This window comes from Apodemus sylvaticus, chromosome 1, assembly GCF_947179515.1.
Source record: "Apodemus sylvaticus chromosome 1, mApoSyl1.1, whole genome shotgun sequence".
Lineage (NCBI taxonomy): Eukaryota > Metazoa > Chordata > Mammalia > Rodentia > Muridae > Apodemus > Apodemus sylvaticus.
In genome coordinates this window covers 57,476,818-57,492,240 of record NC_067472.1, presented here as the reverse complement: position 1 = coordinate 57,492,240, position 15,423 = coordinate 57,476,818, and the positions used below count along the sequence as shown (strand labels likewise).

Here is a 15,423-nt window from a genome sequence, read left to right as displayed (position 1 = left end):
ATCCAGGGGACACTGCTGGCCTCTGTAGACACCCGTATGTACCTACACATAGATGCACACATATATGCATCAGTAAAAGTTAATAATTTTTTTTCTGATCAAGACAATATGGAAGTTGAGATGGCTCATTGGGTAAAATGCTTGTCACACAGCACGAGGGTGTGGGTTCAGATGCCAGCCCTAGCTTATGCCAGCTATCGTGCTGATGTATACCTGTAACCCCTTGAGGGCCAAGATGGTGGAGACCGGCAGACCTGAGAGCACACTAGCCAACCAATCTAGCTAAAATAGTTAAGTTCCAGACTCAGTGACAAACATCTTAAAACATAAGGTGGAAAAACAAAAACCAAAACCCAACTAAGGTGGAGAACGGTAGCACACACACATATACCCATAACCACTCAAATGAATGAAGCAGATTCTTTTTTCAGAGCAGAGCATAGTAGTGCACACCTTTCATCCCAGAACCTAGGAGGCAGAGACAGGAGGATCTTTGTGAGTTCGAGGCCTTGTCTACTTAGTTCCAGAATAGTCAGAGCTACAGTGTGAGACCCTGTCTCAAAAAGACAAAACAAAAAAAGTTTTGTTTTGGTTGGGTAAGGGAAAGGAAGAAAGGCCGGGCTATTGCCGCTAGCGGTCTGGGCCAGGCACGGGAACCCTGGACACGCAACCCTTTCCCTTTCCCGTCTAGACCCGCCCTGAGACGTGGGCAACGAGAAGTCCCGCCCATTCACCCCTTCCTGGGCGCTGGAGGCACCCAGACTCCGCCTCCAAGGCATGATCTCCGCTGGGGGCGGGGGCGGAAACTGGGTGGGGGACTTGGAGGGGGAAGAGGGTCGGGAAAGGGCTGGCACTGGGCCCTCGAGTCCACAGCGCCCGAGTTCAAGCTTGCCCGCCTTCTCAGGGGCTTCCATTCATTTCGGGCCAAGCCTACTGCTGCCCTCGCCCCCAAACTACTGTGGCTTTGCGCAGGCAGGGCTCGGGGAAGCAGTGCCCCAAGTAAAGAGACCACCTGGAGGCCGTGGAGGTAGATGCAGAGGGAGTTGGGCAATTCATTTTATGTCTGGACGAGGGTCCTGAAACCTTGGATGAAGTTTTAGGACCATCTAAGTGATGATGGTGTACCACTGGATAAAATTCTGGAAGTAGCAGAATTTGGAGATCTGAGGATTAAATGCCTCGTAGGTTCTGGGAGGCAGAATCGGGTTACACGGAGGTGCGAGGGCACTGTCTGGGATTCCGGAGGCACAGGTTAAATAGAGTCTAGGTGGAGAGAAAAACCTTTTGAGGGCCAGGGGTCCCCAAGTGAGTTTGAGGGCCAAGCATCAAGGTCAGTGGCCTAAGGACCCAAACTTTGGGAAACTCTTGGCCGGGCGTCCGCAGGCGACTCCAGGCAGCGCCGCGGGGGACCGGGTGGGGGCCTGTGGCCGGCCGGGGCGGAGAAGCCGGGGGGTCGGGGTCCCTCCCCCTGGCGCTGGCTCAGGAATCCGCCGAAGGGCGGGCGGAGGCGCCGGGGTGGGCCGCGGCGGGCGGGCGGGCGGGGGGCGCTTCCTGGGGCCGCGCGTCCAGTGAGCTGCGCGGTCCGTCCGTCCGTCCGCCCGCAGGCACTGCTGGAGCCGACGCGTGAGTGGCCTCCAGCGGAGGGAGGGCGCGGGTCGTGCGGCTGCCGAGTCGGTGCTGCGCGGAGCGGAGAGGCCTGCGCTTCACGACTCGCGGGGCGGGGGGCGGGGCGGGCCAGGATTGCGGGCCTGAGCACCAGGCCTGCGAAAGGATTCGGTCCCCAGCCCTGGAAGGTTCCGGTCTCAGCACAGTCCTGAGACAGCTGGGACCCAGGCTCCCCTTCCAGATAGAGGGAATGCGGGGTGCTGTGGCAGAAAGCCCTGACTTCTGCCCACCACCTCCCAGCCCCAGGATGCTCCCTTTTGCCTCCTGCCTCCCTGGGTCTTTACTGCTCTGGGCGTTTCTGCTGTTGCTCTTGGGAGCAGCGTCCCCACAGGATTCTGAGGAGCCGGACAGCTACACGGTGGGGACCGTGGGGTCACCAGCTTGGGATGGGATGGGAAGGACAGCGAGACCAGGATCCTGGGGAGGCTGCTTCTGGGAAAGATTCTCCCCTGCTTGGTTGGTGGAAAGCTGGAGGCCATTGTGTGGAGCTGACCTGAGCATGACTGAGCTCAGGCCCTGGTCTTGGCCTGGCTAGTTGGAGGAGACAGCCAGGGTGGTCACTGGCCACATCGGGTTCCCTTCCAGGAATGCACAGATGGCTATGAGTGGGATGCGGACAGCCAGCACTGCCGGGGTGAGTATGTCTGGGGTACTAGCCATCTTCGGGAACTGGGAAGAGGATTGTTGTTTCCCAGGGACACCTTATCTCCCAGAGCTGCGGCAGGAGCTTGATGGCCTTTTCCACCGTCCAGCTTGGTAGCTGGCCATGCTTCTCTTGTGCCACTCAGGGGCCCTACCCCTTCTAGAAGCTGAACAATCTCTGCTTCTGTCCTGGAGGAGGCAAGAGATCTCCTGGCTATTGCCCAGAGAGAAGGAAACACCTTCCCCGAACTGCCCTGTACCCTCCCAATGCAACCTGGGAGAGCAGTACAGGCCTCCGGGTCAGGAGGCCTGCAAATTACTCTTGGGCAAAGGTAGAGGCAGGGATCTGAGGAGGAACGGAAGCTCAGTTGGAGGCAGGAGAATGGAGATAACCATGTGAAGTAGGGGCCCACGCCCAGTCCTGCAAATCCTGCGAGGGGTTCTGGGTCAGCAGAGCTGGGCAAAGAGAAAGCCTTGCTCTGTTGCTCAGCCTAGAGAAGGCCAAGTTGGGCTTCTGCCTCCCACTACCTCCAGGGCCAGCCCAGGTGACTGGCTGTGCCCAGCAGGCCCCTCTCTGCAGATGTCAATGAGTGCTTGACCATCCCCGAGGCTTGCAAGGGCGAAATGAAATGCATCAACCACTACGGGGGCTATCTGTGTTTGCCTCGCTCTGCCGCCGTCATCAACGATCTTCATGGCGAAGGACCTCCACCGCCAGTGCCCCCTGCTCAACACCCAAACCCTTGTCCGCCGGGCTATGAGCCTGATGAACAGGAGAGCTGCGTGGGTAAGTGGGGCCCGGCTGTGAGCTGCGTGGGGCCGGGCTGGCTGGCATCTAGGCTTCCACTCCTTTTACAAGTTTTTTTTTTTTAAACTAATTTTGTATTTACAAAGTAATGTGTTTGGTCATGGTATCATCTCCCCACATACTTCATTCTTGCTTGCTTTAATCCTCTAGTACTTTTTGGACCTCCCTAGTTTTTGTTGTTGTTTTGTTGTTATTGTTTGGGGTTTTTGAGACAGTTTCTGGATTTGATCCCCAGCACCACAAAAACAAGTGGTAGCCCACACTTGCAATCCCACCACTGGGGAGGCGCAGACAGGGAGGGTCTGCAGGTTATCCTCAGCCGCATAAGGGCTTTGATTGAGGAGAACAGCTTGAACTGCATGAGATCTTATCTCCAAAAGTTAACTAATTAGCTAATTAATTAAAAAATAAAAGTAATTTTCCCTATTAAATACCCCAGCCCTTATGCTCCTCCTTCCCTCTGACTCCTCAGAGACCCAAATCTTCACCTACTGCAAGGTTAGTGCATGGCCTGCAGGCCCAGCAAGTCCCTAGCAGCCCCTCAGTTCCTGGACGGACACGGCAGAGCTCTGCTCCCAGCCTCTGCCAGCTTTTTGATCTGGAGTCAGCCTTGGGAGCCCTGGGCCCTGGAGGAGGAAAGGTCCTGGCCCAGATTCAGCTGAGGGTGGGAATGGACAAGGCTTGATTTGTTTACTTACTTGTTTATTTATTTCTAAGCCAGTGTCTCACTCTGTAGCTCTAGCCACAGCTTGCTTGGATCTCACCGAGATCCTCTTGCCCCTGCCCCCACCACCCATGATGGAGTTAGAAGGCTGTGCCACCAGACCCCACGAGGCCTTATCGTAATATGCGTCTCCTAATGTTCTCCATGTGAATGAAGTCTAGCGCCGGCCAGCCACCTCCTCCCAAATTGAGATACCTCACATGGTCAGTAGCATATGGGGTCTCCAGCCAAAGGCTGAACGGTGTCTCCCACAGATGTGGACGAGTGTACCCGGGCTTTGCATGACTGTCGCCCTAGCCAGGACTGCCATAACCTTCCTGGCTCCTACCAGTGCACCTGCCCTGATGGTTACCGAAAAATCGGGCCCGAATGTGTGGGTGAGTTTAGCCACGCTTTGTGTAGCCCTCGCTTTGTGACGTTGGTTTGGCTCTTGCTCTGATGCCTCACCTCACCTCACCCTCTGCTGCGGGTGCATTCCTGTCACCAGACACAGAAGATCCACTGTGGGCGACTCAACCTAGCTCCCTGAACGAAGGCGGGGGTGAGGGTGGGTGCTGAGGCGAGCCAGCTCAGGCCCCACCTGGCCTGTGTTCTGCTTTCCCTCCCCTGCCTCCATCTCAGACATAGACGAGTGTCGCTACCGCTATTGCCAGCACCGATGTGTGAACCTGCCAGGTTCTTTCCGATGCCAGTGTGAGCCAGGCTTCCAGTTGGGACCTAACAACCGCTCTTGTGTGGGTGAGGCTGTGCCATACAAAGTTATGGGATCCTGGGTAGAGATGTGAGAAGTTGGATCTCCTTCCTGAGCTAGTAGGGCTCTGGGCGGTGCCCCTGCATTCACCCTCCTCTTTGTCCTCGCACACTCAGATGTGAACGAGTGTGACATGGGAGCCCCATGTGAGCAGCGCTGCTTCAACTCCTATGGGACCTTCCTGTGTCGCTGTCACCAGGGCTACGAGCTGCACAGGGATGGCTTCTCCTGCAGCGGTGAGAGTCCACTTGTGCTATGGATTCAGCATTGGTCCCCCCAGCACTTGAACGTATTGGACCAACGCGTCACACAGTCATTTGTTTGAGGCTTCCGTGTCTCATCCTCTGCACACATAGGCCTCCGTGAACGTGAACTCCTTCTTGAGCTGGTTGTTTGGCACTCCCCGCTTGGGGGGATGGTATGTTAGGTGCTTCTGAAGCTCGCTGGAGAGACACAGAAGGGTGGAGGTGCCAGGCTTCCTGAGAGTTGAGTTGACTTGCATTGGAATCCTACACTAGAGAAAGTCTCTCTCTTCTTTCTGGGCACATTTCTACTGCAGATGAGTTATTTGGAGTATTAATTAGGGGCAGTGATAATAGGCTTCATCAAGTCTCAGGCAGAAAAAGTGGGAGGCACCATTTGTCTATAACTTAAATTTTCAGTCTCCTTTAGTCTGGTCAGTGATGATTTACTTCTATAAATAGGACGTTAACATTCCTCCAGGTGTGTCGGCAGAACTGTAAAAAGCAAGCAGAAAGTCCAGAGAAAGTGGTGACTTGCATCTTTCCACTTACGGAGATGAAGTGACCCGTGCAAGTTCAGATGAGGAAGATGAGACAGGGCGGGGCTCGGTCCCAGGCGTCCCTGTCACCTCCCTCATCTGTTTTATGTTCTACTGGGAAGCACAGCATCACTGCTGCTCATCTGTGTGAAAGGAACAAAAGCAAGGAGACAGGATGCTGCACGCGGGGCGCACGCTCAGCCAGAATCTGGGCATTCTGATTGCAGAGTGCAAGGCTTGAAAAGGGCAGGGCAGGGCAGGGCAGGGCAGGGCAGGGCAGGGCAGCCTCGCAGGACACCTCTAGTCTAAGCACAATGTGGACCCTGTCTGAAATGAGTTAGTAGGACTTATGCTCTACTACCTCATTTAAGACTCCTGCTGCTTTTTAAGACAGAGTCTATGTAACCCTGGCTATTAAAAAGCTCTTTATGTAGACCAGGCTAGCCGACAGAGATCTGTTGAGTAGTGTTAGAATCAAAGCCACAGGCCACCATGTTAGACTAGTGCTTTGTTAAGTATTCTTAAAGTCCTGGGGAAGGGTGCTCTGTATGCTGGAAGGTCTGTTACTGTTTTAAGACAGGGTCTCACTGTGTAGCCCTGGCTGACCTGGAGGCTCTTACGTAGACCAGGCTGCCTCAAACCAATGTGCTTGCTTCTGCCTCTGCCAGATGTTGTGATCAAATACTCTACTGTTTGTTTTTCAAGGCACGGTCTCGTTATGCAGCCCTGGCTGGCCGTGATCTTGATATAATGCTGGCTTGCCTCCCTATGTGGCCCAGGCTGGCCTTGAACTTGGTATAATCCTGTCTCTGCCTCCCGAATGCTGGGATTATAGACGTACAGCACCATGCCAGGCTTCAAACCTTTCTATTCTTTTTCTTTTCTTTTTCCTCTCCCTTTCCTTGCTGGGATGGAACCTAGAGGTCCAAGCGTGTTAGGCAAGTACTCTACCACTGAGTTGTCTCCCCGGTCCCTCTGACCTTCCTCTGAAACCCTCAGTCCCCCTTTTGAGCATTATGGGTTTCCTTCATTCCTTCTCTTCCCACATCCATCCTTATGGGGGTGCTGGGCTCTCCGTAAAGGTCTGTGGGACTCGGTTGTGAGGACTACCCTTGGCCCAGGGTCCTCATCCCCACCCTCCCTCAGATATCGATGAGTGCAGCTACTCCAGTTACCTCTGCCAGTACCGCTGTGTCAATGAGCCGGGCCGCTTCTCCTGTCACTGCCCACAAGGCTACCAACTGCTGGCTACAAGGCTCTGCCAAGGTACAGGTGCTTGGGTGGGCAGCAGTTGAGAGGCTGGTAGCTTACTCAGTCCTAGAGTCCAACTCCACCTCCCTTGGCACAGATATTGACGAGTGTGAAACAGGTGCATACCAGTGTTCTGAGGCCCAAACCTGTGTCAACTTCCATGGGGGTTACCGCTGTGTGGACACCAACCGTTGTGTGGAGCCCTATGTCCAAGTGTCAGACAAGTGAGTCAACCTGATGGCAGTTTGCTGTGGTAACTACACTTTCCAGAGGTCTGTGGGGCTAACTGGTTTAAGCAGGCTGGTGAGTACCCATGATGTCTCATGGGAGTTAGTCATATGCTCGGGCTTTCTTTAGGAGGTGGGTATTTGGGAAATGGCCCCAGCCCTCATTCCTGTCCCGTCTCGGGGTCTCTAGCCGCTGCCTCTGTCCTGCCTCCAACCCCCTTTGTCGAGAGCAGCCTTCATCCATTGTGCACCGGTACATGAGCATCACCTCAGAGCGAAGTGTGCCTGCTGACGTGTTTCAGATACAGGCAACCTCTGTCTACCCTGGCGCCTACAATGCCTTTCAGATCCGTGCTGGAAACGCGCAGGGGCACTTCTACATTAGGGTAAGGTACTTCTCTTCTCTACTCATACCCAGCTGACTCGAGTAATCTAGAATAGAATCTCAGAAGCCATTTAAGTGGGGAGCTGCCCTGCCTCTCCTCTCAAAAGCCCTGTCCTAGGAGGGGTCATGTCCGCAGTCAGAGGTGCTCCATTCCTAGTACATGCTACAGGCAGTTCTAAGGAGCAGTCGGTTAGTGGGGTCTGAGTCTCAGTTGCATTCTCCTGTCTGGCTTTGACTTCCTTATCCATAAAATAGGAAATGTAATTCCTGCAGGGCTGGGATCAGAGACTTTCAGTCGCTGGCAAGGGAAGGGCTAGTAGGGATTCTGGCGCAGGTGTGAGGGGTCTTGAGCTTGGGTCCTTAGACTGTCTTCAGCATTGAGAGTTTGGCATTAAAGCTTATTTCAAAATTGCTTTGGGGCTGACATCACAGCTCCACGGCAGAACACTGCTCCATTCTTTGGCCTCAGTTCTTCCCAGCACCAAAGCAATGACAGAGAACTGAATACTCTGGAGGGAAAATGGGACAGCTCTGGGTCACCAAAGGCCCATCATCCCCAAAGCTTGAGTCATCAGGTAGTCATGATGGAGGGAGCCTTAAGGTGGATAGGGCCAGGAAGGAGCTGCTGGGGAGAGCCAGCAGCAGGCCTCAGACACTGAGGGAGAGCCGTGTCTCCAGGTCAGAGCTGGGGCAGGGCCTGAGCAGCACTTCATGACCTCAGGCCACGGGAAGGGCTGATGCTGGAGTAGGGTCCTGGCTCACAGGCTAACACCATCTCTATGTTCTGCTGTCCATTGTGTCCTGCAGCAAATCAACAATGTCAGCGCCATGCTGGTCCTTGCCAGACCAGTGACAGGACCCCGGGAGTACGTGCTGGACCTGGAGATGGTCACCATGAACTCCCTTATGAGCTACCGGGCCAGCTCTGTGCTGAGACTCACCGTCTTTGTGGGAGCCTTTACCTTCTGAAGAAGACCCTCAGGGAAGGGTCATGTGGGGGCCCCCCTTCCCCACTCCCATAGCTTAAGAAGCCCCAGGGGGCTTAGGGATGACTGTTCTGCTTAAAGGGACTATGATGTGAAGGACAATAAAGGGAGAAAGAAGGAGTCCTGGCTGAGGTGGGGGAGTAACCTCAGCCTGGGAAGGGGCTGGCATGAGAGGCAGGCGAATTCCACTCGAGGGGTCCTTTCTACATTCAGGCTGGGAAGGGAGTTCTGAAGAATATGTACTTTAGGCCCTAACTCAAGAGCTTGGCTGATACTAGGCCCCTGAACCATGTTCAGGTCAGTGCTAGGAATTTGGGGTTACCATCCTAGCCCTAACCCAAGCTATGCATTTGCACAAGCCCTACTGCTTTCCAATCACTAAAATAAGGCAACAGGATTAAGAACACCATTTCCAAAGAAACTTACTGACCAGGGGCCATCTCTTTACACTCAAAGATACAGTGCCCTTATTGACTCCATCTCTCTGACCAGGGCAGTCCCAACCCCTAAGGAGTATTTCTCTACCATCCATCCATATTTAGGGTCTGGCTTGATATAAGTATTTATTATAGCTATGCACAACCATGTTTGGCCCAGGAGCTTACTTTAAAAAGAACCATGGTGATAGCCCACACCTTTAACTCCAGTTCTTGGAAGGTGAGCCTGGAAAACTTGGGAGTCCTAGGCCAGGCTGGTTTTAGGAGTGCTGTACAGGCTGCAGATCACTGCTTTTTGGAAGAGGGCTGGCCTAGCATGAGTGAGGCTGTGGGTCCCACAGCTGGTCAAACGAAACAGCTGGCTCACCAGTGTCATCTTCTAGTTCCTGCACTTTCATAAGGGGCTTGGCACTGCTTTCCTAACACCTGAGACCACACACATTTAGATTTTTATTAAAGCCCAGAGGATCTCAGCTAAAAGGGTGGCCAGCCTTGGCAGAGGTGAAGATGGGTGCTGGGGAGCGCCTCCTGGTGGAGCTCAGGTAAGGGGGCTGTGGCTGCAGTAGAGCTGGTACAGGGTCCTGCTCAGAGCAGGTCCCAGATTTCTGTAAGGAAGTCAGGAGGAGGTCAGCCTGGTGCCCCGGGCAACCCAAGCTCCTCTCCAGACTGTAATTACCCGTACCTCTGCAGACGCCCCCACTTGAGAGTGCTCAACAGCGTCTCCTGCTCCTTCGTGGTGGCACAGGCATCATAGGCAGCCAGGAGACTGGGGAGGAGAGGAAGGCTGATTACCTGGGCAGGCATTAGGGGGCATGAGAGCTAAGCAGGAGGGGTTTAGCCTAGAGTGGAAGAATATTAATCACTGCACATTTCTTGTTTCTGGTGTTAGAGCCCCTGCTCCATCCTCCCTGCCCTCCCTTCCTGGGACATACTGGGACAGAGCCTGCTAAGGTTCCCACACAGAGCCAAGCTCACTCTGCAGGAGCACTGGTTCTGTGGACCTCCACACAGGAAGGGCACCCTCAGCGGCGATCTGGGGTGTACCTGGCAGGGGTGCTGTATCGATCCACCAGGGCTGCTGCCTTCTCCCCACTCAGTCCACGCACCTGCATCAGCTGCCGGGCAAATACTTCTCGCACAGACTGGGCCTGGGGTTAGGGTGGGCCTGTGTTAAGTAAGGGTGACCTGGGCCTAGGCCATCTGAGCAGAGGCGAGGCAGGGGTGGTACCTTGTTCTTGACAGCTTCTGCATTGAAGTCGCTGAAGGTGAGGAGTGAGCAGGGAGGGTCTGTGGAAGGCTTTGCTCCTGAGTCAGCATCCCCTGGGGTTCCCCAAGGGCGGCTGCGGAGGGTGTGGCCCTGATGGAAGAGGGGTCTGAGGCCAGGGTAGGCTCTAGAAACTACACCCAGCTGGTCCTTTCCCAGGCCTCGGTGGAAGCCTGAAGAATTGGGCTCCCACCTTTCCTTGCTTCGGCAGAAAACACCAGGCAAGGGTCAGATAGAGGCATCTGCTCACCTGGTACAGTCTTTCCAGGCCCTTTGTCAAAAGCGCCAGGTAGCCAGCCGACTCCTTAATATCCATGGTTCGCTTCACAAAAAAGCCATCGATGACCTGAGGAAGATGACACAAAGAAGGGAGCTCCTGGCCTGCGCCTCGAGCTGTGGAATCTGCCAGCCTGGTCCTGCCCTCCCAGCTCACCTGGGTGTTTGTGACAGCCTGCAGCAGTGTACTCTCAGGAAGGCTAAGGTTGTGGATAGACCCATGTTCCTCCACCAAGTATACCCGGTGCCCCAGGCCACAGCGCTTCAGGCGGAACTAGGAAGGCAGGCAGAAGCAGCATGGGTCAGGCCCAAATGCCCACATGTCCAGGCCAGCGATCAGTTAATGACACATTAACATTGCAAAAGATCCTGATCCTCATCTTTACTGGCTCCTCTCATATCTTAAGAGCAACACCACACCAGGCTCTGGCTATGACTCCTGTAGGAAAGCCCTGAACCTCTGAACATTATACTTCTTCCAAACCTCCCTTGGCCTACTGGGCTTTGCGACCCCTAGGGTCAGCCCTGCTGCTGGGACTTGGGTATAGACCGCATGTCTAATCCTAGAGGTTTGCCTCTCGTTCATCTGAGCTCTCTAGGACTAGGTACTCAGGGCTCTTTAGATCTCTCCAGCCAGCCAGGATAGCCGTATTTCCTACTGTGTACCTGCATGGCTTAAGAGGGGCACAAAGTGGGTGTGGCTGGAGGCTCTGCTCTGAGGCCTCCCAGGAGCTTTTCTAGGATGAGGTAAGCAAGGAGTGAGGCAGGCTGGCTAAGGCACCTTCTGCTCCCGAAAGCGGCCATCGATGATGCTGCTGCAAAGGTCATCCAGCCGCTTGCGTTCTACAATGTGGTCCAGGACTAACTCCCCAGGCCTTTCTGCCGAGAAACCAAGAGGAGGTTTACTGTCTTCCCTGCATCCACCCAGGCCAGCCTCCCACGACTGTCCATAACCCTTTACCTGGGTCTCTGGGCCTGGTCTCCTGTGCCACCCACACAAAGTCCCCAACGTGCAGCTTGCGTACTATGTGGGGCACATGTAGCCTTTGTAACTCTCGGACCATTTCTGGCCTGTGTCCTGCCCTAATATTTCAAGAAAGAAGGCCAGAGTCAGGACGAGCCAGCGTCCTCAAGTCGTTTTCAAGGTTTCCCCTATTTCCTTACCCTCTAGTTTCACCAGTGTCCACACACAACAGCACTCTGTACTCGCTAGGCCTTAGCTCCAGTGGTCTCTGCTGGACGTCCCCCTCAGCGGTGCCACTATAATGGAATGGAGGCTACACGTAAGGCCAGAACGCTTAGGGCCAGGGAGTTCCCATAACTCCCAGGGCAACTGGTTCAGTTCTAACTCTCTGGGAGAAAGGCATGGCTGCCCCCATTTCTCTTTCTTTCTTACGGTTCTGACAAGATGGCTTCTGGAACTGCTGAGTCCTCTCCATGATGCTCCTCTGGCTTAAAGCCAGTGTTGGGAGCGCTCAGGCCGTCTACCTCAGCCAGCTTCTGGGCCAGCTCCAGGCCCTCTGGTGTTAGCGCATACCTGGGAGGCGAGGACACATGAAGTTTGGTCTTTATCCCTGGCGTGCTCTCCTTCCCTCAACTTGGTGACAAGTTCAGTGGCTCTGCATCTCCTCTGTCTCCATGTCTCTCGAGTCAGCTTCCTCAGGACCCCCCCTAATGGTGTCTCAGCTTTGCAATGTGTCTTCCAGTTCCTTCCAGTCTTCACCCAGCACCACACGTCCTCCCTGCCCTCAGAGGCTCCTACTTTCCAGATCTCAACTTTTAGCAGGCAGGCGGGTCTTCCCCAGCCTCAGCAGCACCAGGTCTTTGATTTGCTAGGCCATGAGACAGGCTGAGACCGTCCTGACTCCTGCATGTGTCTCATCCCTGCCTCAAGTGCTCCCTGCTGCTTGCCCGACCTGGCTGGCCGGTGTGTTCTGAGGACTAGGTTTCTGTGGAGGAGGCCTCGGAGGGCAGGCCAGGGTCTTGAACTTCCAGGCACTACCTGTGAAAGGGAAGGAGACCCTCAGATAGGCCTTAATCCTCCCAAGCCTACACTTCCGTGCCCCTAACCGTATGGCACATTTGGGTTAGGTGCTACCCAGGGTCCCTGCCATCGAAGGAGAACTGCAGTGGGATCTACCTGCCCACTCTGCGGGTGCTCACCTTGGGGATCTTCTGGGCACACTTCTGCAGCAGCTCCTCTTTGGTTAGGAAGCTGTGGCCATCAGAATTCTGAAACAATGGTAGAAATGAGGGGGATTCAGGTCCAGGGCTCCTCACCCTGATATGCGGTGGCCAGGATGCACACTGCCCAGGCACTTCCGTGGGCATGCAGCTGCGCCCCACCCACACACTTGACTTGTTTACCAGGTGCTCCCTGTAGAGCTGCAGCAGGATCTCCCGAGCCCCTGAGTTCTGAGCTGGCCAATAGCCAGCGCTGGTGCTTCCTGCTTGAGGCTGGGTAGGAACCTGAGAGAGACAGAGGGGCTCTCTGAATTCAAATGCCTGCCGGTGTTAGCTGAGGCCTGGCGAGGGAGATGCGGCTACAAACCCTTGGAGTGTGATGGTGGCCAGAGCAGCAGCAAAAGTTGGGGGTATGTGCCAGGCCCAGCCCCCAGCCTCAGCTACAGGAGAACAGTAACATGGTACAAGTCCCACAACTTCCTGGGCTGGTTCTTTTGGCAGCTCCCTTTGGGACTCTGTCTACAGTGGTCCCAATAATCCTATTTAGGAATTAAGATGGTGCCTCTCAAAGAGGGTAAGAGACTGTCCCAAGCCGATCTCAGTCGCTAAGAGCTGGATACAGGGCTGGTCAACCCCTCAAACCAAGAGGTCTACTCTCAGTGACCCCTCCCCCATTTAGCTTTCTACTTCCTTTCCCAACTCTCACTGGCATGGAGGAGTCCTGGACTTGAGCAGGTGGCCCTTTGCTGGCTCTGTTCTTTCCAGATGGTGAGCTGGAGGCATGGTCACCTGTAGAGATCAGAAGGTCAGTCCTGCACACAATTTGCCTGCCAGGAGGATTCTAGATGTAGTTCGCTCAGTTTGTGAATTCGAGTGTCATAGTTTAAAATGTCTTCGTGTGTTTTATTGTATGTATATGAGCGTTTCACCTGTATGCCTGCATCTCTTGCATGCAATACTAGAAGAGGCCAGAAGTAGGAGCTGGATGCCCCGGTTTTAGTTTGGAGACAGGGTCTCACTGAGTGAAGCCCTGACGGGCCTTGAACTCACAAAGATTCCCTTGCTTTTGCTTCCTCTGAGTGTTGAGATTAAAAGCAAGAATCACCATGCCCGACCCACGTCATTTTTTGGAGATAGTCTCAGGTAGCCCAGGCTAGCCTTGAACTCCTGACTCTTCTACCCCCACCTCCTAAACGGTGGCGTTACACACTTGTTTCACAATGCCACCCACTCTGTCTCAGTCGGCTAGCTTTGCTCGTGAGAACTAGGTTTACGGAGTATCATCAATCACTGTCCCTGGGTCGAACTGCAACCACATTGTGAGGGGGGAATTTGAAGCCAAAGTAGACACAGCCTGCACCTAAGAAATTTAGGAGGTCACTAACTCCCCGAGGTGCTCACCGCCCGATGCTAGGTGCTGCTCCAACTTTTCGTCCAGCATGCGGCAGAGCCTGTCTCCGAAGTGCTGGAGGATTTTGGCTTCCTTCCCGCTGCGCAGGGGTAGCGGGTACCGTTGAAGGGAGCGCAGTGCCTGGCAAGCACAAGGGAGAGGAGAACTCCTCAAACCAGGATTCGTGGATCACCTGGCTCTGCCAGTGCCTGTCATCAGAGACAGCTGGGACTCACCTTTTGAAACACAAAGCGCGTGTGGCGCCCTCTGCTGGCCGCCTCGTCCCGCCACTCCGTCAGCCAACGAACGAACAGCGGGTTGGGGCAAACAGGCAGCGGACGCTTCCGGCCCAAGCGGACCTGCTCCGCCATAAGATCTAGACTGGCTCTTTGGGAGTCTCAAAAGACCGCGCGCGGAGACTGGGATGTCGACAGTTCAGTTGGTATAAGAACACTCGTTTGAGAGAACACTAGGTTGACCTCTCCAACCTAGCAGGGAACTAGCTCGGGGAGCGACCTCCCTGCCCCTTGGGGGACACAGTCAGAGGCTGGGAAGTGTTGCTCTTCCCTTAGGACCGCCCCCAGCACCAGCCTGGACAGGCCCCGCCCAGGCCGCGGAGCTTGACCCACCCTTTCCTCTCACCCAAAAATTTCGAGAGCAGACTCGTTTTCTTTTTGTGCTGTTAAAAGGGTGGACAGCGCCCCCTGTGCCTAGGAGGGCTGGCGGGGGGGTACACTCAGAAGCGTGAACTTGGCTTGCTTCAAGGTCTCATAAGGCTATTTCAGGCTCACTATCGTAGAAGAGGCTGGGAAATGAGGGCTTGAGAAAAGTGGAAGAGAGGGACACAAGTCCAAGAATATTTTGGGGAGAGACATCTATGAAGGGTGCAAGGGATGAAATAAAGGTAAGGCAGGAGAAGCAGAAAGATCTCGAAGTGTGCAAAGTCGGGCATGTGCACAGAAGGCTCAGGCTAGGTGAATGGCGAGGGCGTGTATTTTATTCCTCCCTTATAAGGAGGAATAAGAAATGTATCCTGGAAGGTGCGGAGTTCGAACGTGGGCACAAGGTTGGATCCCGGGAAAGCTAGTAGACACTGCGCTTCTGTGGCTCATTAAAAGTGAAGGAGCCTCAGGGAGGATGAAGGTGGGAACCTTGCCCGGGGAGGGATGTCTCAGGCTGAGGGACACAGGCTCAATAGAGCATAATGGTCCCTTTACGGCTTGCAACAACGCACTGTCTTCGGCTGTCATGCCGGAAGTCGCCGGGAGCCCGATTCGCAGACCCTTCTGCTCGGTCTAGCTTTCCGCACCCGCCTCCTTCCTCAAGCAGCCTTATAAGGAGCCTGCAGCTGGCGCTTGGACTGGGCACGCCCTATGGAGGCTTATGCCCTAATAAGGACATCTAGGGCAACCCGCGGCCGGGGGCGGAAGGAGCGCGTCTCCAGGGTAACTGCGTGGCCCCTCCCCCCGTTGCTTTGGGAAACTGTGAATCTCGAAAAAGGTGGAGCTAGGCTTCTCTTCTGGAGGGCACTTGGGAGAGCAGGGGGTCGAGCTTCGGCCTCCACCTGGAGCTCCCGCAGCGCAGCCCAAGGGTGCAGCAGAAAGCCCTTGACTACAACCCCCGGCATCCTCTGCGTGCTTCTCGCTCTTGGG

At 54.8% G+C, this 15,423-nt stretch overlaps 2 protein-coding genes across 10 annotated transcripts; one reads left to right on the top strand and one right to left on the bottom strand.

Annotated features, from left to right (window-relative positions):
- The first annotated feature begins 820 nt into the window (after positions 1-820).
- Efemp2 (EGF containing fibulin extracellular matrix protein 2) lies at positions 821-8,340 on the top strand. 8 transcript variants are annotated; one of them, XM_052192626.1, is made up of 11 exons: positions 821-1,027; positions 1,906-2,023; positions 2,251-2,299; positions 2,888-3,094; positions 4,094-4,216; positions 4,461-4,577; positions 4,707-4,826; positions 6,518-6,637; positions 6,720-6,846; positions 7,040-7,235; positions 8,042-8,340. In XM_052192626.1, exons 2-11 carry the CDS (start codon positions 1,913-1,915, stop codon positions 8,201-8,203), a joined length of 1,332 nt encoding a protein of 443 aa, XP_052048586.1. In that variant the 5' UTR covers positions 821-1,027; positions 1,906-1,912; the 3' UTR covers positions 8,204-8,340. The 8 variants fall into 8 exon arrangements, with proteins under 8 accessions (XP_052048586.1, XP_052048593.1, XP_052048617.1 ...); XM_052192617.1 differs by lacking the exon at positions 821-1,027 and adding an exon at positions 1,493-1,623; XM_052192633.1 differs by lacking the exon at positions 1,906-2,023 and having other exon boundaries at positions 822-1,027.
- Mus81 (MUS81 structure-specific endonuclease subunit) lies at positions 4,796-14,374 on the bottom strand. Of its 2 annotated transcripts, none has more exons than XM_052192600.1 (16): positions 14,008-14,374; positions 13,783-13,912; positions 13,088-13,170; positions 12,565-12,666; positions 12,361-12,429; positions 12,114-12,199; positions 11,594-11,734; positions 11,362-11,457; positions 11,159-11,280; positions 10,979-11,076; positions 10,355-10,471; positions 10,172-10,267; positions 9,886-10,014; positions 9,702-9,805; positions 9,340-9,423; positions 4,796-5,327 (listed from the first exon to the last, which is right to left on the bottom strand). In XM_052192600.1, the coding sequence occupies exons 1-16, from the start codon at positions 14,140-14,142 to the stop codon at positions 5,285-5,287; spliced, it is 1,635 nt and encodes a 544-aa protein (XP_052048560.1). In that variant the 5' UTR covers positions 14,143-14,374; the 3' UTR covers positions 4,796-5,284. The 2 variants fall into 2 exon arrangements, with proteins under 2 accessions (XP_052048560.1, XP_052048551.1); XM_052192591.1 differs by lacking the exon at positions 4,796-5,327 and adding an exon at positions 9,095-9,262.
- Positions 14,375-15,423: the final 1,049 nt, after the last annotated feature.